The sequence below is a fragment of the Hakea prostrata genome, chromosome 9, assembly GCF_041222555.1.
Source record: "Hakea prostrata isolate BN-2017 chromosome 9, UWA_Hpros_2, whole genome shotgun sequence".
In the NCBI taxonomy this organism is placed as follows: Eukaryota; Viridiplantae; Streptophyta; class Magnoliopsida; order Proteales; family Proteaceae; genus Hakea; species Hakea prostrata.
In genome coordinates, this window is record NC_142608.1 from 11147280 (window position 1) to 11171255 (window position 23976).

Sequence of the window (23976 nt, forward strand, 5' to 3'; positions counted from 1 at the left end):
GGAGATATGTCTAATGTATTTATAGATGGATAAGGTGAGTAGATTTTAGCTTTTGCCAGAAATTAAAAAAAGTTGGTGACGCAGTGACATGTCAGATATTATCCAAAAACTTAGATCTTCGTGCAAGGTAAATGGATAAGATTTTAAAAAGGTAGCAGGTCAGCCGTTAGAATTGAGTCCGGGTCAGCGACCTTGACGCTTCCGGATGGGTATCGATTTGTAATTATAATTTATAACTATTAAAAATGAAACGAATGTCCAAATCGAATTTAAATGGGTTGTTGTATTTGACTGGAGGGGTAAAGCCCAAATGGCAAATGGTTTGGGTTGGTTCGGATCAACCATGTGTGGTTTGTAAGGATGTCAACGGTGCTGTTTGGAGCAGTTTTGGGTTGGGCTTAATGGTTTCGGACTTAAATACAACTAACCCAAATACGGCACATTAGCAAAATAATAGTTTTCGGCCGGTTTAAGGCCCTTTTTGGTATCAATTATCATTGTCAATTATGAGAAATTTTCATTATTTTAAATTGTTTGGCATCTATTCGAATTTATTTTATTTAAAATAATAGAAAAACCTCCAAAATCCTTGAACTTTTTGTCCATTATGGTTATGATGAATTTCATTATCTTCTTTGTGTAAGTTTCTTAAAATTCTATAAGTAAGATGAGGGTAAAATAGTCATACACTTCTTTTATACACCTACTTTTCCTTCTTTTCTCACTTGTTTACTTCATTTTTAATAATTTTTATCTTGCCCAACTTATTTTCCATTTTATATTTATTTTCGTAAATTCACCAAACCATTTTCATTCTTGACCAATAATGATTCTTGTACTTATTTATTTTAAATAGGCATAATAGAGAATGAGAATTGTTACCGAAAAGAGCCTAAATGTGGTGCAGTTTGGATTCGGCTAACTAACGGTTTAGGCTAGCAATCTATACTCGGGATGACTAACGGTTTGGGCTAACAATTTATGATATGCAAGAAAAAGAACAAAAAGAAATAGTTGAGCATGTTGTAACAAGAGCCAAAATTCTATGAAAAGCAAAATTGTTATTGATTAATTCCCATTAAAAAAATAAAAAATCATTCCACATTAATTAATTTAACTTGATATGCAATGGCATACTTCTAGATTAAATAAATATTTACTTAATTTAAACAAACTTGGTACATTCAATTGAGCATTCATATTTAATCCTTATAATTGTCTTTTACAAGTAGTAGAAGACTATTTGATCTTTGAATTCATCCTCGATTTTTTTGATAGTTTATACCAACTACCTAGTGGTAATATGATGATTCAAACAATATTTAATGTAAAACTATAAAACGGGTATTAAAACGGTTTATAATGTGTTGCAATTTGGGTTCGGGTTGGTGCGGGTTCGCCATCCCTCAATCCAAACATAGCCCATTAAGGTTCGATCTGAGACGGTTCGAGCTATAACAGACCAGCGACGGTTCGGTTTTACTGTTCGGACTGCAATTTGACACCCTAGTGGTTCGTTAACTTATTAATGATATTAAAATATTAAATTATATTAGCATATGATATTATCATATTATTATATAAAAGTACTTATTTTAGTTCGCCGCAAATTATTCATTGAACTAAATTATCATATTTCTCTGTATAAAAAGGCTTTACATATAATTATTTAAAATTGCATAATTTTATTTGTTTCTTAGAGTAAAATTGTCCATTCATTTTCATCTTATGACCATTCTATAAAGTAAATTCCCCTGAAAAAAATACATTAAAAGTAATAGCTAAATTTTAGGAATGAATTATTAACAAGATTTAAAGGTAGGTACTGATAACTACTTCTATGAGTAGGTTTGATTACTTTTTTTGAACTTTTTTATCCAAGTAAATTGACCACCTCTGATGGGAAACCACAATGCTTATGCCTAAGTAAGATTCTAGCTCATACAGACCTTTTGGTCAAGACATTTATTTGCCATTCATGGCCAAATTCAAAGACTCAATGAAGCATTCCACTGACTCGACCATGAGATGACCACTTGGTAGAATGGGGGGCTCGTGTTATGCAAATTTTGGCAAAGTCTTGAACCCTAAGTAGACCAAGGTCTAGGCCAGGCTCATGGTTGTCAATTCTAGTTCATCAACCCCTTTCGTGATGAGGCCCCTAGGCCGGGTTGCTCCATTGCTAGGAGACTTTTGGCATGGACGTCTCGAGATGTACCCATCCTCATGGCAGGAGATTGGATGAGATTGAGAACCCGGCCTCCAATCCCAGGATTTGTAATGCGGCTTGCACTCACCCACTTGAAGCTTTGACATTCCATGTATGTCAAGAGACACGTTGACCTAACTCAATCTGTCTGGGGTGTCGTTCCAAGTTGTTTGTCAGGAGAGCATATAAAGTCTTGTCAATATCAGCATTAATTGCCTGGTTAGTGTCAGGCCTATGCCTGTCATGATGGAGACATCCCTAAATGCTATGTGTGCTCCCCAGAGGAGATCTACAACACATTGGATGATCCAAACACCACGAAGCGCTAGGTTCCACAAAAATACCCCTCATCTACCAGAGTATCTGGTAATGTGCATTTTATTCCTTGAGCATTTACTGTTCATCATCTTCTTAGTTTTCCAAGTCCCAGGCTTGGGGCGGTGTTGATCCTAAATCTAACTCAAGCTTTGGAGGTGGTTGAGCAACTTGAGAGCTGGCCCACACTCACTCTCTCTTTCTGAACAGGTTCTATAGCCAACTAGTGGGATCAACCACGTTTCATGCGAAGGGGTCAGATTTGGGCACAACAACTATAAACCATATAAAAAAATTCAAGTCGAACCAAGAAATGGAAAGGAAAAAACAAAATTACACAAAGCAAGGCAAGGATATATTACCCAAAAATCCAAGCTGAATGGTGAGAATCATGCTATCCATGGGCAACATTTTGCAAGGGCTCATTTCCAATTAGAGGAGGACAGGGAACAAGCAGAAAAAACAAAAGATCATCAATATCTTTGTCATCAGTCCAACATGGACCTCAATAGGGAGACACTGGGAGTTGGTGATGAATGGGGAAGGGCTGCCTCCAAAGGCAGCAGGAGAGGGTTCAGGTTCATCAAATTTTGAGTCTTAACGGTTGGATATGATGCATATACTTAGACAAGCTTATGTCAAAGCTGTAGAAGCCCCTGGAACAGATGAGACACCATTCCGGTTTGGAATTGAATTGAGATTGAGGCCGCAGGGTTGAAACTTTCCCATCTAGATCACCCCAAAGCCAAATCTTAAAGGGGAGGTTGGGGCCAGAGGTGCATAAAATTGAAGAAGTTGGGGAAGGAAGTTGGCGAAGGAGAAGCCATAGAAGCTCAATAGCTAACCCTATTGAGTTGTGCTTCTTCTTTTTTATTCCAATTCACCTGAATATTTTCTATTTGGCCAAAAATTTCGTATCCAATTTGATTGTATCAAGTGAGTTGTTTTCTTTCAACCATATCCATTCAGAAAGAAGTTACTAGTCACAAGGATTCGTAGCTTTAATGTTAGTGGTTGCTTGAGGCAGTCAAAAGCCACCACCAGAGCAATAACCATGAGAATATATAAGAACAAATTTTACGAGTTCCAAACCTCCAACCGAATAAGATCAAGCATGAGGATGGCAGCTGGTCTTATTAACCCTGTGATCTTAGGTGTATAATGTTTTTTTTTTTTTTTTTTTTAAGTAGCAAAATTCAAAGTAATTAGTAATTTATGGTGACAAAATTCAAAGTAATCTTTACATTGAATACATATTTCTTTAAATTATATTATTAATTGAATTTAGGAAGATACCAGCTGACAGGATCAGGAAAGTGATGTTTTGCAATTTTTTCTACTCCCCGCAGCTATGGACCATCATTATTGATGTTTTCAATGGAACCAAGTTCCGAATAAAAACATAATTAAATACATTATTTTAGTTATCTAGAAATAAAGGGCTACCTTTATTATTTTTTTTCTTTCGGATAAACGGAAACCTTTACTTAGTTCGAGGAAGATTTGAAGAAGTTACATGTTTCTACGCCATTGAATATTTCTACAGAGGTCATCAAAGAGCACAAGAGAATTATATGTATGGAGAAAAACTAACCCCCACCTAATCTCATTTGGTTACCTTGAGGCATCTCTTCCAAGGGAATTAAGTTAAAAATAACAAAATGTGGCTGTAATTCTTTCTTCTCTTTCCTTTTTTGAGAGAAAGGAAACAAGAGCATTTCTTTTCAATTCATGCTTAAAAGATACACAAGCCCTACTCTACTACAAGCCTACAAGAACAACATTCTAAGTTCTAACTTGTAACACCTAATATATTCACCGGATAAGCATTAGTGGGTGACGGGAGTGGGGGTAGGTAAGAAACCAAACAGGAAGGGAAAGTCATGTACAAGTTTTATTGGTGGTGGGCGGCGGCGGTGATAGGCGGCTGTCAACATGAGTTCCAGACAGACCAGTTGGCTGAACTACCAACACGTGGCATGCTAGTGTTCCTGGAGAATTTATCAACCTTAAAGATGGCCCCACACATGACACCTTCACTGTCCACCCTCGGCATTGCCTTCAACTTGTTCATCGGATGCTCGAAGCTCGTCAACCCTCCTTCACTGTGAAACATGCAACCTGCAACAACCACGAACCCAAACACACACTTATTATTAGGTTAAACGGAAATCAGAACCAAAAACCCTCAACTTCTGATGTCTTCTCTAACATACCAGTCGGAAAAGGTGCGAAGGATTTGTCGCAGCTTGTTTTGATGATCCCCAGATCGTCAGAAATCACAACTGAGTCATCTTCTGCGATGCCCCAATGCAACTTTACTCTTCCATCTGAACTCTGCCAAAGAAACACAAACAATTATGTTCTCTGTCATATTATTTACTTAACAAGATTCAGATCTAGAGAGAGTGGAAGAAAATTGAACATACGAGAGCCGCGAAGACGGTGCCTTCCTTGCGATCAAACACGACAAAGCCAAAGCTTCCATCGAGTTCCTTAACGACTTGATCAGCAGGGTAAGGTCCCCTGTCTCGGAGAGTGCGGTAAGCCTCAATCACCAGCATCGCCTCATTAGCATTCTTAGACAATCCGTACTGCTTGATCAGACTGCAGAGATTGTTCAAGCTCCCAAGAAACACACAGTATATCTCATCATATCCACAGAACAACCTGCAATTTCGATTTAATAAGCTGTTCGTTTTCAAATCGATCTAAACTCGAAGAAAGAAATCAAACAGAATGAATGAATGAATGATTTCAACACCTTTGGTTAGTCAGAGAGTAGACTCGATCAGGACGAACGTAAGCTAGAACCGCATCATTGTTGAAGGACATGGAGAAGGCATTATCTGGATGTGAAGAGATGAAATCCTTGAGAATCTCCTCAGGAAAATTAGGTCTTATAGCCCTCTTAGATGAAACAGGGCTGTTCAGCTCCTCTGGTGGATGTGCTACTGCCTTGTTGAAGATCGCCAACATCTTCGAATTTCTTTGATTGATTTCTAGGGCTAAAATTGGAACAATCGAATCGAAGTTCGAGGAGAAACTAAAACTGGAAACAGTAATTCTGAAATTTAAGGAAAACAAAGCAAGGATCGATGAGATGAAGGAGAAAGGAGATATGTTTAGTGTATTTATAGATGGAAAGAGGCGAGGAGGTTTTAGATTTTACTGGAAATGGAAGGAGGCACATGAAGAAGAAGATATCCAGAAATGGAAAAGTTAGTGATGGGATGACATGTCAGACATTATCCAAATACTTAGATCTCCGTGCAAGGTAAATAGATGCAAATAGATAAGATTCTAATCTATTAATTCTCCCCCTTTTGTTTTTGGTCAAAGGAAAGATTAGATGGTTCACCACTTATGAAAGATGAGCATGTGATCACCGCCCAGTTTTCCTAGATTCACATATGTCACCAATCAAATGGCTGAGAAGCCTCATAGCTGAGGAATCTGGATCTTCTTCCCGTCGGGAGCACTCTGTGCTCCCCCATGGCTTTCTGATCACAAAAACCAGTCAGTCGAGGTCGCTGATCCAGACTCCATAGCTAAGCATGTGATCATCGTACAGCTTTCCTAGATTCACGTATGTCACCAATCAAATGGCTGAGAAGCCGTTGAAACTATTTCATTATTAAATAAATTGGAGTGAAAATCCAGTGGAGTGGCTCAATTGATAAAAGCCAAACTTTTCACATAAGAGGTCAGAGTTTGAATCTTATACCTTTTCGTCATCTATCGATTAACCTTCATATAGAATAGTACACTTTTAATTATATTTTTTGCGTTAAAAAAAATAGTACTTTTAAATTAATCTTAGATTTTTTTTTTTTTTTTTATAAAAATCTTATAACTCTTTACCCTCTTAGAGATTTACGTTAACTCATAACTCTTTCCCCTCTTTTTCTATTAAAACTAAATATTGTCTAAAGAAGATGATTCTATTTCCTACAAAGAAAACTCCGAATGGATAAACATATTTTACTTTCCATTAATATATAACGTTGAGTAGAAACCTGTATCCTCTGTACCATCCTCATAATCCTGAACTTTGATATGGTGGGTCAAAGGTATCATATTCGTGTATTACCACTATTTCACACTAATAAAAGAATGTAAAAATAATATTATCCAGTATCTTGCACGTAGAGGATCTAAGCATATAATATTCGGTGAAAAGAATTAAGCCTTTTAATATATGATTTATTAAGACAAAAGGAATATATCACCTCATTAAGTGGGGTCAGAGTCCATACCTTTTAGTCAAATAATCATTTTTTTTTTTGGGAAAAAATAATCATATTTTGTAGCATATTTAATTGGAAGTTGTCAAGTTTTGGAAAGTCTAAGCTAAGGTATCTAATCAATTGATGAGAATTCGTGGTCCCACAGAATTATAGGTTATTATACTAGTGTTAGTGCCAAACAGGACCCTAGGGCAGGTGAAGACCCAAGAGTAATTTACATCCACAAAAGCACGTAGCCACGTAACGGTGGAAGAAATTAAATTTCCAACTAAGTGTAGCTGACAGTGATCCGAGTCAGCAACCCCGTGTTTTGATCTATCTACAGAGTCTAATCTAGTAGTCTTCAATCTTGGTCAAACGTGTGGATAGGATTAAACATACACATGTGCGTGACAGAGATTAGCCCACTCGACTCTCACTGTCTTCAGATGTCTCACGTGTCTCACTCACCTAATCTAATCACACCCAAAGTCTCCAAGTCTCAAACGTTGAATTCTGTTTGGGAACTTTCTACGTTAGCAGCAGCGTGTAGAACCGTTCTAGAAATCTGTTCTTGTCAGTTGTCCCTTTCTTTCAATCCGGTGGGCGTTTTGGGTAGCAGTAGCACATTGTTTTTTATTTTTATCGAAAAGTAAAAACAAAACCATGGTTTTACCGCACACGGTTCAAATCGGATATTGATCCATATAAATATCACCAACGAAAAAAATGAAAAATTACATGATTAACTATTTTTAGATTTTTCTTTACAAAAATAATTATTCAATGTTCCACTTAATAAAATCAGCTAAAACTAAGTTTAAGTTTACAAAACTAGTCAAAACAGTATTTTTTTCATTTCTTTGACATTTTTAACTCCCTAAAACTAATCAAATTAAAAAGGGAAAATCACTATTTTGTTTAAAAGGGGAAAATCATTAATATTTCATTTTCTTTGGACATTTTTACCCCATATTGGTATGATTAATTTTAGAGGTAAAAACATCTAAATGAATGAAAAATCACTATTTTGACTAGTTTTACAAATCCAAACTCAGTTTTAACTAGTTTTATTAAATGAAACTTTGAGTGGTTACTTTTGTAAATAAAAATTTAAAACTAACTAATCAAGTAATTTTCCCAAAGAAAAAAAAGGGTATTGATCTGTTCAAAACCAATAGGTTGTAACAAATTGACAGTGTCAAACAAATTTGTGTTGATTTTTTTTTTTTAATTTTTGTATATTGAGAATGGAGATATATATTACATAATATATCATGAAAGAATCAAATTCACGACTCTTTCATTAAAGAGGTGTTGGTCTTACCAACTAAGCATCCTATGATGGTACTCTTAATTTTCTTTGAAGGAGATATTCGTAGTGTTCTATAGTGTTCCTGTGGTGTCTCACATTACCATATAGATCACCTTTAAAACTATGTAGTATGATATATGATGGACCAATTCAGATACCGTGCTCATATACAAATTTTTTTTTTTTTTTTTTTTTGGGTAGAACCATGTACCCACATACATGTGAGAGTTATGGAACCTTTTTTGAAGGGTGAAATATTAACAACTTTTGGAAGTTATCCTAGTTTTGGTGTGGTTGGGTTGTCAACTAAACCCGCTTTACTCTTTTCTATACACATTTTCTTTATTCCCGTTCCTCCTTTGTCACTCGATACGTACGTGGTTGTACCTCTCTTCTATTAACCCAGTCGCTTTCTCATTTCATTTTGTCCTCCTATCTTTTTTAAACCCAGGCGCCCTCCATTCTTTCCTCTCGTTCCTGCTTCATCTGCTCTCTGATAATCATTCTTCTTCCTACGATGTCACAGGCATTTCTCTCCAAACTCTGTTTCTTCTCAATGCAACTGAAGTATCCTATATGGCTACTGCATTTGTTTTCCCAAACCTGCCAAGGAAGACCTATGTTCTGTACTATCTGGTTGTGGTTCAATAAAGGCAAATTATGCTGATTTTGGAACTTTCACCCTGTTTATAGATTCCCTTCTCTGACTTAACTTTCTCTGAGCCATCCATGGAGCGCTATAGAATGGATGGTTAGGATTAGATCCTTCTGTGGCTTTCAGGCTTGACCCCATATCTAGTTCAAACCATTGGTTAAGACCGGTCGATCCAGTGGAAACCGGGTCTTGGGTGATTTATTCACAATACGAGCCCCCAAGCTTGCTAACCAGATTGAAATCAAATTGAACCTCCGGTCAGGAGGTTTAAGTCTTTTCTCTGGTCATTTTAACTAGCCTTTGTCTTATCAGCTTTATTTATTTCTTCACTTGATTCGGGCGTCGAGAATTCTTCAATACTTGAGCTCATCTCTAGTCAAGAGAATTTATTCAAACACAAAGTTCATCTTTCAATTGAAAAAGTTCATCAAGAATTCCGAGCTCATTTTTCAACCTATAGAGCTCATCAACAACTCCAAGATCATCCTTTGACCTGATGAGTTCATCTATTGATTTATAGAGCTCATCAAGAATCCTGACCTCATCATTTGGTCGATGAAGCTCATCGGGTGTCACATCCACCCAGCCGGTACCCTACCTGGCATACCTCCCCAAGATCGGTATCGAGGAAATCAACCTCCCACATTCACAATAATATAATCAAGAACAAGACTAAATAAATGTTAACAATATTAATTAATAGATCAAAGCAAAGTAACGAAATAACATCAGAGTGCGGAAATGATACTAATATATAAGTATAGTCAAAATGTAAAGTGAGGCGGAATCTCACTCTATGAATACAGCGGAATGTAGTTCGAATGTCAAAAGAAGATTACAACAGATTCCAAAGGAAATGAAGAAATAATAAAGAAACTAAGCTAGAGTCTATTCTACTTTATAAATAACGTCTTCATAAACATAGACTTCAAAAATTAAGCTCAGACGTTCCCACTCCACGGTAGGGCTAATCATGGTACATAAAATGAGCACTCGAGGGATCATCACCGAGATCTTCATAACTGCCAACACCTTGCGTGTAGTACGCTTCTTCAGCTTGCGCTTCCTCATATTGGCCTACATAGTCTTCTATACCTGTAGAATAATCTAACAAAAGGAGTGAGTTCAAGAGAACTCAGCAAGAGAAGTCATTCCATAACAACATAAATAACATGATAACAAAAACATAATATGATGCAATATGATATGAGACAGACAATGCATGTATGAGTCTAACTCTATGTATGATGGTCTCTAAAGGCAGACATGCTTTAAGTCATAGTACCATACTTCTTTGGGAAGGTCATTTACTCACCCTCAACCATCTTGGTATCTTGGGTTCTGCCGATGGTAGTTGGGTCTTGCATCCCTCTCAGACATTCCATGGCTGGGGTTTAGGTCACCTCTCTCTCACATCACCATTGGTCTAAGTATTGGCACATGTTAGGGTAAAACCTAGCCAAACGCGAGTCATCTACTTGGTTATATCAACTCAGATCCAGATACGTCCATTCCTCGCCCCGACTGATCCTTTCCGGTATCTTTCACACTAGAGTCAGTGTATCCTATGACTACAACCAACTCGGACTACAGACTCATTAACCCTATTGGTCATCCACAAATAATAGACGGGAAGCTCTCATGTCCTCTCACGGGTTGGCTACCGGTCTTGAACGCCCATGAGCCCAAGTCTACTAAATGCGACCCTACCAATGAATGGCCTCTCACGAGAGTATCCACAATGTGATTTATATCCCCTCACGGATTGGTTACCGGTCTTGAGCGCCCATAAACCCCTATTGCTACCACGGGTTACTTAGTCTCAATACCCTTTCGAATTGGGTTTGATATAACAAGGAGTCTTAGCCAAACATTGTTAGACAAGTCCTAGGTATGACAACCAATAATCCGGGAAAGTGTCAAAGGGACCATCAAAAATATCTCATATTATTCCCACTAATGTCCAAGGACAGAAATGTCAAAAGGACATTCCCCAATCCCAAATCATACCTAAACAATCACATTCCCAATTTAGTCATATCACACACCACTGATATCTCATCAAATGAAAGAGTATATAAAAACAAGATCAAATGAATAAGCAACATACATGAGTAAGTAATCATACATGATCAAGTACATAAAGGAAATAAGAAACTAAGATCCTATTGTACTTATAGCATTCATATCATAATAGAAACTACAATATCAATAGCAAATCTAGGTGATTCCCAATTTAGAAACTAAGATTCATGCAATCTATGTTAATATGGTAACAACTATCCTTACTTTAAATAGATTCGAAGATATTCTGGACAGAAGAGAATGGATCCAAGGTTAGCAAACAAACCCTAGAATAGCATCATACAATCATTAGGAAGCAGTCCTAAAAGAATAAGCATCAAACAAATCGAAACGGACGAAGAAATCCCTTGCTGTCATGCCAGATAGATTGGCTGGGTAGATTGATCCAATCGACCCGGCAGTCTGCCCAATGAACAATACAAATCCAAAATCAAAATTTTGGTCCGAAACTTATTCTACATGATCCGGAATGCTACGAAACTTGGAGGGAATGTCTAACACAGTAATCTAAGACTTTCTAGCATATGTTAGACATCAAACGACGATAAAAACCAATACTTACTAATTTAGAATCATACTTTCTAATTTGGTAGAAAACATAGTTTTCAATGAAAACATGCTATAAATGAAAGAGATGAACTAGAGATGATGAGATCTCATTCTAGTAGACTAACACAGTAAATCAAGAGTATGAATGACCATGGAGATGCATCTATAATGCTAGAAGAAATCAAAATAAGAATATGATCATAGATGCATGTAGAAAACATAAGAATCATAGCTAGAACTGAATATGAATTGCATAAAAGAATGAATAGAGATTGTAGAAGATATGAATGCAAGGATGCAGCATCTTCTTCATAATCTCAGTTCAAAGAAGAGAATGATCATAGTAAGAGTGAATCAATAACATATTAGAGTGATTACTAACCTTTGATTGAAGAACAAGAGAGAGAACTTGAATGTTGCAAGGTTTGATCTTCTTCAACACTCTTGGAGGCTTTGAGAGGAGTTCCTTTCGTTTTCTAAGTGTTTTGGAGGCTAGGGATACTAAAAATACGAAGTCCTATGGTATATATAGCAATATAACCTAAACAGAAGATTATGCTCGAATTCTGTCTACTTATGTCGATTGGCTAGGTAGACTGACCCAGTCGACCCAGGCTGTCAGCAAAGCCTGAATCAGGGATTTGAGGGCCTTTCTCTTATCGAAATCAAATAAGATTTTAAACACATAAACTATAACTTACCTAGCATGGAGAAATGCCTTCAAATCATGCAAACCATGCGCTAAGGTCATCAATCAATCTTATCTTCATCAAGGTGTAGTCTCTTTCCCAAATCCAACAAGGTCTTCAAGTATGGGGCATCATCGTCAATCTCCATGGGTTTGGAGTTGAACACCATGTCTTCTACTGATATGGCCCATAGTTGACTTTACTTCTACTTCGGGTCTTCGAATCTACAATCAATAGAGTATTCGGGTTAAGGTTAGGGCCGGAATTCACATCGGGTATCGACAAATCCTTCTTTGAGCTGGAGAGTTCATCAATGAATATTGGATTCATCAGAGCCATCTTCTACTTTTGGAGTTAGTCATTCAATCTTGAACGATGATTCTAAAATTGTTTATCTATGTGGCAAGATCTAGATTCGTCAACATTTGAGTTTCCGAAACCACCAAATTTTATTTTTCAAAACTAGAATTTTGGCTTACAGCTTGAACTCATTTGGAAATGGATTTTCCTTGCCTTGGGAAAACACTTAATCTTTGTAATCATTTCAAAAATAAAGTTCAGCCCCCGAAATCATCTTGAATATCTAATGAAGACCTCAGCTTGTCAGCCTTTTTCCATCTACTCATAAATGCTAACCTTCATTTTCCGCAAATATGGTCTATCTTCTGGCGTACGATTTCAAGACCTTTTTCTTGACTTATCCATCTTCTCCACGTGTTCAATTGCGTTGTTCCAAAAATTAAGTGATTCGACTCAAACGTCGATTCGAATCAATTACAACCGTCGATTTGAATCATCGCATATTTTCCCTCCAAAATTTAAGAGTTTCCAATCACGTCGTTCTACCTCCTATACTTACTCCTTCTTTGTTGCCTCTTTTCTTCTTCATCTTCTTCTCAACTTTGTCTTTACGTTCTTTGTTTGTCTGCAACTTGCTTCATTATTCTGTTAAATACTTTTCGAACCTCCCATTTCATCTTCTTTCCTTTCATTCCCTCATGGATCATCCTGATAAACCTATTGGTTCCAATCTTGTTCCTGAATCGGAGACCCCTTCAAAATCCATTCCAAAAGGAGACTTTGTTGATCCTTCCTCCAGTGAAGCCCCCAACTCAAATTGGGACCCCGTTCCATACGCTCATGATGAAATAATAGTCCCTACAAACCTGTGGATACTAAGAAATAGAAGAAGAATCCAAAAACCACTGGTCCTAAGTGGTACCCTACCAAGATCAAAAAAGCCAAGCTATCCTCCTATCTGTGAGATTATCGTTTTCCTTCTGAAGTCAAGGCTTGGGCTCCTGAACTCTCTGACAGTGCTCACCAGACTGCTCCTAGTGTCATAGCCATTTACATCAAGATTTGAGAGGCCTAGTTTAGGATTCCCCTGAATCGCTGGGTTAAATCTCTTCTCAACTACAATAAAATATATCCCTGCCAATTGACCCCAAATAGTTGGAAACTTGTCAACTGTTTATGGGCATTTGTTTGGAAAATGGACGCAGTCCCTCTGTCAATCTTTTTAGGAACTATTATACTCTGAAAGTTGGAAGCGAGCATGATTTTCTACATTTTTCAAAGAGAACTGGCATCAATGCCGAATTGGATGATCGTTCTAACTTTGTTGAATCGTCCATTCCACATGACAACAAAGGCTGGAGAGAAGAAAAAAAATTGTGCTATCCGCTTTCCAAATTACCATTCCCGATGGGATTTCCATACCATCAAAACCTTGGCTCCCTTTAACCAAAGGCCTCCTCTTGATGAATATGATCACCAAACATGGACTTGTTTCCCTCAAGAGTTCAAATTGATGTAAATAAGTTCAAGACTGAAGATGGGTTAGCCCGTTATGGTCTCCTGCCATGTACATTTCCTTTCTTTTCTTTTGTGACCCTCACACCTTATTTAGGGGTCAGAATTTGGAAAGCCCCGAGCATTGCTAACATTCAGCAAGAAGTACAATCTGACATTCAACAAGAGGTACATGCTAAAAAGGAAGCCAAAATTGCATTTGAGAAGAAAAAAAGAAAGAGTGCCGAAGACAAAGAGTTTGATGAAGATGACTCTAATGAAGATCATGATCATGCCAAGTTGAACAAGAAGAGAACTAGAAGTAAGAGAATAAAATCTGTTGGAAAAGAGAAAAAAAGCTGATGAAGAAGCTAGAACTGATGAAAAAGCTGGTGATGATGTTGAGGTTGAAATTACAAGAGTGGAAGCTGATGAAAGCCTTGCTCTCAAATCAAAAAGGACAAGGACTTCGAAAAGAAAACTTTGATCAGTGGGACCTTCCTCAGGTCAAGAATTAACTTCCTCTAAAAAAAGTAAGAAAATTCAAACTCCATCTTCCTCGAAGGAGAATCTTGAGGAAAAGAATAGGAATATTGTGAAATCCCTCAGATTTATAACCCTTTAACCCATGGTTAAAAGACCGTGAACCCGAAACTTGAGTCGAAGACAATTGTGGGCCATTCGAGTCAAACCCAAAGGTTCGGTAATGGACCCAATGATTGTGGATGACCCTTGTGATGACTCAACAACTCTCCTAGAGTTTAAAAGAAGAGGGAAGATTAATCACGATGATGTAAAAAGGGCAATTTTGGCACGTCCATAGACCGGCGACGGAGAGTTTGATTGACGAGAATAAGGTATCCAAACGAAGAGCATCGAAAGACCTTTCCACCAAGCTAAAAATCACCAAAATTGGACTTTGGTTGGCCCCTCAACAAAGGTCGGTTGAACGGCCAGTTGACCGCCCCCTGCCCAATTCAGGGCAAAATCAGGCTTTTCCTCCTTAAAACCCTACTTTGAGTTCCTATTCTCTCATACTCGCATTTTAAAAGGCTAGTACGAGGCTGAGGCAAAAGGAGGAGGAGAAACCAAGGGAAGGAAAGGATTCTAACCATTCAGAAGCGTGCCAACACCCAAATCATAGTGAAATCGTTAGAAAATGTGAGAATCTTCAAACCCTTTTCTTTAAGCTTGGTTTTATGGGGTGTTCTTCACAATAAATGATAGATTTGGGTAGTTGATGCATGTTAGGTTTAATGAATGCTTGTATTTAGTTATACTTATGCTTCGTTATATTTTAGAAGTGGTTTGTGCAAATCGTTGCGAAAGATTTTGCGTTTTGACTCTCTGAGACGCCCGCGAGCGATTCGGAGAGCCAAATTTGAGGCTTTTTGATCTAGAACAAATTAGATCAAATTGAAGGTATTCAATTCGACTTCGATTCGATGGCAAAATATTGTTTTTGACCAAAACTAAGTTGAGAATGGCGGGGTCAAACCTAGTTGGCAGATTAGCCTTCTGTTGGGTGATTTTGGGAACTTTATTAAAACCCCAATTGACTTCTAATTTATGTCTATTGATCTTCTTACATGATTAGATTTATTTTGATTATACTCACCAACTCGTGAGTGTGACTTTGTGAAACTTTGGAGAGCTTATACTAACTAGAAAGGTGAGGAATATACTTAACCTTATCTTGCATGTTTAACTATGTCAATTAAAATTTATTATTGTTATATTGCCGTGCTTTAGTATTTATTATCTTATGATTATGTGTGGGACTTTGCACAAATGAAAGTTAAGAAAGTATGTTTGCTTTCATTTCAATATTCTATGAATGATGATATGAGAATGTGTGTGGGATTGGTTTTGAGACTTAGATTCTCTTATATCTATTTACCAACTAGGGTTATGGGTTCACCCATTACCCTAGTGAATTTACATGAGTATGCATCTAGACCTAAGTACATGAATGCTAGGTGTCTAGAAGTGTTTAGCTAGATAACCTCATGAATACTACTACCCTTCCGGCAGGGGTATTGAAGCTGGTTAACCTGTGATGTTAGTGACTGGGTCCTGAGTGTCAAGCAGGTGCACTATCATCATAGAGAGATAGGGTTGCATATAATAGATAATGGCTCCTAAGCGCTCAAGATCGTCAACCAACCCGTGAGAGGACATGGAGAGTATCCTGTCCATTATATGTGGATGACCATTGGGTTAAGGAATGGGGTCCAACAGATGCCTCCCGTTGAGGATTCCATTCATAGATGGGAAGGTATCAAACCAAAAGGGCACTAGGCATGAGGGGAGATATCCAGACCATATGTAGTACAAGACCGTATGACTTTGCACTGGGCTAGGATTATCCTTGACACGCACCAAATCTCATACCAAACGGTGATGTTAGAGAGTGGTGACCTATACCCCAACCATGGCTTGACAGGACTTTATCCAACAACTGCGGAGATCCCAATAGACGTCTCTTGTTGAAGGAAAGTGACTGAGACCGCCCAAGGGAGATTGGTGTACAAACTTAATGTGTGTCTACCATAGAGACCTCATGATAGAGTTAGGATCATAATATCATAATCATTCATATATCATATCATTATCATTAATTACATTATTAATATTCATGCTATATGTGTGGTGTGGAATCCTGTGAACGAATGCATGATATGATGTGGAATCTTGTGAACAAATGCATGATATGATGTGGAATCTGGTGAATGAATGCATGATATGATGTTTAGTTGACCTCACTGGGTTCTGTTGAACTCATTCTTTTTTATATGTCTGTTTCTATTAGAATATACTGTAAGTTATGAGGACTCCTTCCAAGTGGAGGATTCGTCGCCGACAAACTTTCTTGAAGGAGTGACTAAAGAAGATGTAGAGTCGCATGGAGCTTCATGCCCGTTCAAGGACTGTTCTTATGGGGTTGGATTCATTAGGGATCAATTTAATTTAAATTTCGCTGCAACAATCTATTCTTCCTTCAAACTCTAATGTCCATTTTGATTAACTTAAGATAATGGATGATTGTAACCTTTTTATAATTCAAATTTGATAATTTTATATTTGAACTTGATTTATTATTGTCCTTTTAATTATGCTATATCATGTGTTGTATGGAATTGTCACTAAACCTAGGTCTTGCGATGTATCACCCCCACGAGTATTTGGGTATGACCGAATCCGACTGGGTGGGGTGTGACAAATACGAAGGGGATAGTTAAGTCAGTCCAGCCATCCGAACACGAAGTCTCCACTCTTCCTTTCTCAATTCATCCTTCCGCCAATGAAACTGAAGTTCTAGCAATCCGCTCTTTAGAATTTTTGTCAAAAGTAAATGTGTCTGATTTTCCTCTTTTTGATGAGGTTGTTGGAGAAGATCATATTTCTACTGAAAGAAATCCCAAGCAAGAAATGAGGGAGTAGGAGATAAGAGGCGAGAACCCTTTAGTTAGTCAGATTGATCAAATCAAGAAAATGGCTAAAGAAATTGCTACTTATGGTGCAGGTGAAGTTATTGAGCAAATAGCTTATCAGCTATTTGATAAGGAAAATCTTGACCGATCACCTCTTGTTCCTAACCACATTCCAGAAGATGCTCTTGTCGATGCTCCAAACATTCTTGTTGATGTCCCAGTCATTCCTGTTGATGTCCTAGTCATTCATTATATCCCCCCCCCCCTTTCCAAATATGCAAATCTAGCCTCAAGTTCAGCCCTCCATAGCTAAAGTTGTTGACTTCCAGGTTGCTTCTAATGATGTTGTCTTAGCACTTGATCATCAAGAAGTTGTTGATGTTGCAGTTGATCATCAAACTGGTCCTGCTCTTCTTAAGGATACCTAGAGTATTGTTGATTCTGGAGATCATTTCAAGCCTGTGTGGAATATGAAAGAAAATCATACAGCTAACTGGAATTGGAAAGTTGCCCGTGAATGGGGAACTAAAGGCAGAATTCCTCGTGATAAAAGGGAAACTGCCGCCATGAATGATTTTTCTCTTTATTCTCATGCCCAGGGGTAAAAAAATCCATAAACTTTTCCTTTCTTTTTGTTAACTGATAATCCATCTTTCATTCTGATTTAACATCCCCAATTGATCTTCCAGATCTATTTTCCTTTTCCTTATGCAGATGTTTTGGTGCGGCTTTCAATGCTTTCTGAAGTTCTAGAAAGAGAATAAGTTCATTCCATTGAGAACCAAGAATTGGTCAAAGAGGAACTTTGAACTAATTCATGAGGTACAAGATCCCAAAAATAATCTAAGTATCTCAAAGAGAAGACTGGAAGCCGCCAAAATGAAAGAAAAAGAACTATATTCTGAAATTGATGGTTTGCAAGATGATTTTGTCTTGTGTTCTGACCACTGTGTTGAATTGCAAGAGGAAAATTCTAGTCTGAAATCTTCTATTCTGAAGAAAAAGAGTTGATTCAATTGGAAGCCTTGAAAAATGATGCTTTGGAGAGGGCCAAGCTTGCCACTAATGAGAGGGAAGAGAATCGTTGGAGATTGAGCAGGGCTATAGTGTGGCCAAGAAGTTTTGAAAAAGAAAGAGATGAACTGTTACTTAAATTCCACAAGATTGAGAAAGAGAATTCTAGCTTGGAGAAGGGAAATAAACGACTGTGAGAGATCGTCGATTCTCTTTCTCAAAGGAAAGCTTATCTAGAGATTGAAAGGGACAACCTATATGTTAACCTAAATAGTACTTTTCAAGAGAAGGCTGCTTTGGAGGAAGAAAAAAGCAAGTTTGAAGAAGAAAGGGAAAAACTGTGCAATGATTATGAAGATTCTGTCAAGGCCATTGCTGAAGTTATTGGCCAGGCAAAAGATAACCCTGCCTTCATCGGATTTTGCAGAAACATGTTAAAAACTTGTTGTGATGAAGTTTGGGGTGAAGTACTTAAAATTCATCCTGGATTGGACTTCAAAAAGGTTCCCCCTCGCTTTCTTCCAACAAAGACTCTCTTTTCTCTCCAAAAAATTCAACATCCTAAAGATGACAACTCTTCAAAAGAATCCGAAAGTGAAGATACCTCTAAGGATGGAAGTTCCAGCTCTGGAAGTTATGAATCTATCAATGAAGATCTTGCTAAAGAAGGAAAGAATGACGATCCCCAGCCATAAAACCATCTTTTCATGATGATACTCTCTCTTTTTTTCTTTTTCTTTTTCTTTTTCTTTTATTGAATCCATTGGAATCTTCCTTTTTATTTACTGTAATTTTGCTAAGATAACAATAATAGCTTAGTAATACTTTATTCTCCTTTGATAAATCTACAAGTATGAAAGTGTTCCTTCTTTGGAAAAATTAACTGAACATGGTTGATGAGAAGTCATTCATGAAAATTGGCTGATAAGAAGCCTTCGTGGCTGATGAAAAGCATTTTGTAAAAATTGGCTAATAAGAAGCCTTCGTGGCTGATGAGAAGCATTTTGTAAAAGTTGGCTGATAAGAAGCCTTTGTGGCTGATGAGAAGCATTTTGTAAGAATTGGATGGTTAGAAGCCTTTGTGGCTGATGAGAAGCCTTTCATAAAAATTGGCTGATAGGAAGCCTTTATGGCTAATGAGAAGCCTTTTGTAAAAATTGGCTAATAAGAAGCCTTTTGTAAAAATTGGCTAATTAGAAGCCTCTGTGGCGGTTGATGAGAAACCTTTTGTAAAAATTGGCTGATTAGAAGCCTCTGTGGCTTATAAGAAGCTTTTTATAAAAATTGGCTGATTAGAAGCCTCTGTGGCTTATAAGAAGCCTTTTGTAAAAATTGGCTAATTAGAAGCCTTTGTGACTGATGAGAAGCCTTTCTTAAAAATTGGCTGATAAGAAACCTTCGCTGGGGTTAAGAAAGAAAAACTATTTGCCCTTTTCCTCCCCCTCCCCTTCCATTGGCTATATAAACAACATGTTTGGTGTCTATATACGTTCCCTATTTACTCAGACTGATAATCCCGCAACATTGTATTAAGATATGTGTTGGTGCAGAATTTGTCGGAGCTATGAACCACAAATCACACCAAACTAACCAGATCTTGCTCAATCCGGATTTGAATCCACTCTTACCTACAAAGTTGACGAAGAACATTTAGAAATGGAGCTGATCAGCTGGATTGGTGCTCCGTCTCCAACAATTAAATCAGTGAACGTAGAAGGATTAGGGATGCAGAGCTCCAGAAAGCTCAAGAATGCTTGAATGCTTAAAGGCGAGAAAATGCAGGTAGTTTTTGAGTGAATCCGAGTGTGTTATCTTCTATCTATGCTTCCACCCTATTTATAGATTCCCATCTCTGACTTAAGCTTCTCTGAGCCATCCATTGAGCGTCGTAGAATTGACGGTTAGGATTAAATCCTTGTGTGGCCTTCAGGTTGACCCATATCTGGTTCAAACCATTGGTTAAGACCGGTCGATCCAGTGCGAACCGGGTCTTGGGTGATTTATCCACAACAATATGCTTTACAACAAGTATTCTCTAACTTCATCAACATCTACTTCTGCTTTAGGACCTAGCAACCCTGATCTAATGGTGCCATCTTCAAACACCTCTAACCAAATAATTGGGATTCCTGAAAAAAAAGTTTCTTCTAAATACTTGGGTACCTATTTGCTCAAATCCCGGTCTTGCACAAGGGGATTTTCCTTCTTGATTGACAGAATGACTTCCAGATTAGGCAATTGGAAAGCACATATTCTCTCTTATGCAAGTAGACTTGTACTAATCAAACATTGTTCTTTCTTCATTATCTACCTTCACAATGGGCTTCTTTTACTACCCATTGGTGTTTGTGACAAACTAGATAGCATAATATATAGATTTTGGTTAGGCAATATCTCCTCTTATACAAGAGGTTTTAAACCAAGAAAATCCCTTTCTTTTAAACCAGCTGAGAAGGAGGATTGGGTATCTGTCTCTAAGACTCACAATCAAGCACTTCTACTTAAACAATGTTGGGCGTTTGAGATCAAAGTTGGATTCAATCTGGGCTAGATCATTAAGAGAAAATATTTTCCGCAATCATCTGCTTTTGACCTAACACTTCGAAAAAGAAGGGATCGAGGATTTGGAACAACTTAGCTTCTAATCTCTCAAAATTAAAACCTTTTGTCACCAAAGAAATAGGAAGTGGGACACATATCTCTTTCTGGTGGAACCCTTGGTTACCTTCATTAAGGAATAATACCCTTCCTCTAACATTTCATGGACGAACTAATATTTGATGGGTTTCTCAAGTCATCTCAAATGGCACCTGGAATACCGATCTATTATTATCTTTTCTTCCAACTCACTTTGTTTCTGAGATTGTATATCACAGAATATCTGATGACGATGATACATGGCATTGCTCCCTTACTCGGGGTTCCAAATTGTCCACATGGAAAGTTGTTCTATACCTTCTTTCTCGTTCTCATCCTACTCGAGTTAAGTATATTAAGTGATGGTGTTTCTTTCATAAAAAAATTGAAATTACATCCAAGATATAAACTATGTTAATACAACCTAGAGGGGGGTGAATACGTTGCGAGTAGTGAATTTGCCCAATTTTTTTGTTTAATTTCAAATACAAGATTAAAAATGCAAATTTAAATATAATTGAGCACATTAAATTGAACTTAATCAAATATGCAAAGACACGACCCACAACACAAAGATTTTATAATGGTTTGACTATTCAAGTTTACATCAACTCCTCTGTTGGCCTCAAGAGAGATTTTCACTAGTGATTCTCTTTCAATACGATGGGTTGAAAATCAAACCCTCATAATCTTTGTTATAGGGCAAGACCACCCTTTTATAATCTTTGTTCATGGGTAACTTTCTACAATCTTTATTCATTGGCAAGAGCACCGTAAACCAATTCTAATATATCTAGACTTATAATTGAAAATAACCAAATACAATAGTATGGTTGGAGATTGCCTAACAAGGGGTGCTTGTGTGCGAGTGATGCAAATGGAGTGAATGCACATGAATCACTTGCAACAGCAATAACCTTCAAAAAGCCTTCTATCACCTCAAGTTTTGCTATAATGAGCTTGCTTAAACACCTTATTATGTTCTTCAATGGTCTAAGTAAGGATGAGAAGCAAAACACAATTGATCTCTTGTAGTTTGAGAGCTTGAGAATGTCATAGTGTGGGTGATTAATAGACAAGGTTAAAGCTCTCAAATGGGGTGAATTTGGCTTATATAGATGGCCTTCAAGTGCATTATCTCAACCCCCAACATATAGAAAACAGTCAAATTTTAGCCCAGGATAAGCGCGTCTTCTTATCAAACGGAGCATCGTCACTCAAAAACTAGCCATCAAAAAATTAGCCGTTGTAGCTCTTTTAACCAGACGGATCACCACTTGAGTTAGGCGACACGCCTTTTGATCAAGCAAATTGATCCGTTTGCCCTCTATAATCAGACAATGCGCCAGTTGGGGCTAGACGACACTCTGTCTACAACCTAAAGTGGGATTTTTAAAGGGATTTAAGTTCTCCTAACCAACCTTATGTCCACACACATTTTTCTAACATGTCATAGGTCATTTTAATGACATGATGCATATGGTTTTGATGCAAATGAGTGTAATTACATTTGTATGTGCAAAGAGGTGTCCGAGACCCTAATTTGCTAAATCTTCTTGCTTGAGTTTGAGTTGATATTCATTGATGTTCTTGAGTCTTCTTGCACTCAATCCTTCATGCTCATCTTCACTTAGATTTCATGTTCATCTTCACTTGGTCTTGACCTTGACTTAAGCTTGAGCATCCAGCATTGACTCAGATGTGGTCTACTTACTCTCATATTGAACTAAACATACACAATTCAATATCATCATTAGTAATTAATGTTTGTTACCATCAAAACTAATGGAGTCTAATGTGGCAATATTGGAATGATATTTTTCCAACAAATTGTTTCTACGGAGAGTGCTCACAAATTGTATCCCTGTTAATTCAATGATAGGAAAGTGGAGTTTAGCCCCTATCACCTACCCAGTTTGTTGAAAATATGATGAAACTACTTGGCATGTTTTCTTGAACTATAATTTTTCAAAGCATATTCTAGCTAAACGAATACTTAACATCCATTATGAACACATGGTTGAAAAAGCTAGCAGACGTTGAAATTTTCCTAAATCATCTCCACAATTATTAGGTATTTACTCTTTTTCTCTTTTGTAACAAAGGCACTTTAGTTATAGAGAAATTGGGGATGGGGATATTACATATGCTGCCAGTAAGGGTTAAACCATAACCTCTCCACTAAGAGGTGAGGTTCTCAAACACTCCACTAACACTCCATTGGCAGGTATTCACTCTTTGTTTCTCAAGGAGAAAAAAAATTCTTCTCTCTTGCAATTTTTTTACCATTCTTTCTAGAAAACCTTAAAAAATCATGACCGCATGAACCAATGGAAAATTTTTCAATTTTATTATTGAACTATTTTATTTTTTTTACATTACATTGAACTAATTATTTAAGTAATAAATATTTTCTCTCATTTTATTCTTTTAGAAAACGAGGAGATAACTTTTTATTTATTTAATTTATTATTCAACCAATTGAATTAATTATTTTTTTCTAATATTGTATATTTGTATAGTTGTACTGAACTAATTATTGAAATAATTATTCTATTAAAAAAAATTATTGAAGTAAATAAACTATTTACTTGGAAAAAAAACTGACGGTGTTGAGATATTCATTTTGCTGTTGAAGTAGATTGATTCGTTTGCTGGATGGAGGATACAACTGAGTGGTTTTGACCTATTTAATCCAATAAAGAATAACTTCACTCAATGAAATATAATGTAGAAGAAGGCAAGGAGGACGACACTGCGTATCGATATCCTCCGGTACCGACACTCCTGATGAGCCGTTGCGTTGACTTGTAGAGAAAATCGTAGCGTTGGCTCGGATCTCCCTGGGACGCTGACTTTCTTTTCCAGAGAAAACCTCGGTTGGGGCATCCTTGAACTTTCAATAGACCTCAAGCCTTCAACACATTTTAAAATTTGAACACTTAAAAGATAATGGTCAACAAGTATAGTTGGGTTTTTTATAATATTTCAAAGTTCACTAGTATGGGTCATAATTAGTTATTAATTGTCATTTTAAAATGAATGGATTGG

The 23976-nt window shown here is 37.1% G+C and overlaps 1 protein-coding gene across 1 annotated transcript; it reads right to left on the reverse strand.

The window, feature by feature from the left end:
* Nucleotides 1-4228: 4228 nt before the first annotated feature.
* LOC149004632 (stem-specific protein TSJT1-like) lies at nucleotides 4229-5754 on the reverse strand. Its single transcript, XM_089168866.1, has 4 exons — nucleotides 5289-5754; nucleotides 4954-5194; nucleotides 4741-4861; nucleotides 4229-4645 (listed from the first exon to the last, which is right to left on the reverse strand). The coding sequence occupies exons 1-4, from the start codon at nucleotides 5501-5503 to the stop codon at nucleotides 4455-4457; spliced, it is 768 nt and encodes a 255-aa protein (XP_089024992.1). The 5' UTR covers nucleotides 5504-5754; the 3' UTR covers nucleotides 4229-4454.
* Nucleotides 5755-23976: the final 18222 nt, after the last annotated feature.

What these genes read in the sequence shown, in the direction of transcription:
- LOC149004632 (XM_089168866.1), bottom strand. Translation starts at nt 5,503, where the DNA reads ATGTTGGCGATCTTCAACAAGGCAGTAGCACATCCACCAGAGGAGCTG. An exon ending in GCACCGTCTTCGCGGCTCTC is followed by an intron (nt 4,862 to 4,953) that starts GTATGTTCAATT and finishes TTTCTTTGGCAG; the next exon opens with AGTTCAGATGGAAGAGTAAA. An exon ending in CTTCGCACCTTTTCCGACTG is followed by an intron (nt 4,646 to 4,740) that starts GTATGTTAGAGA and finishes TGGTTGTTGCAG; the next exon opens with GTTGCATGTTTCACAGTGAA.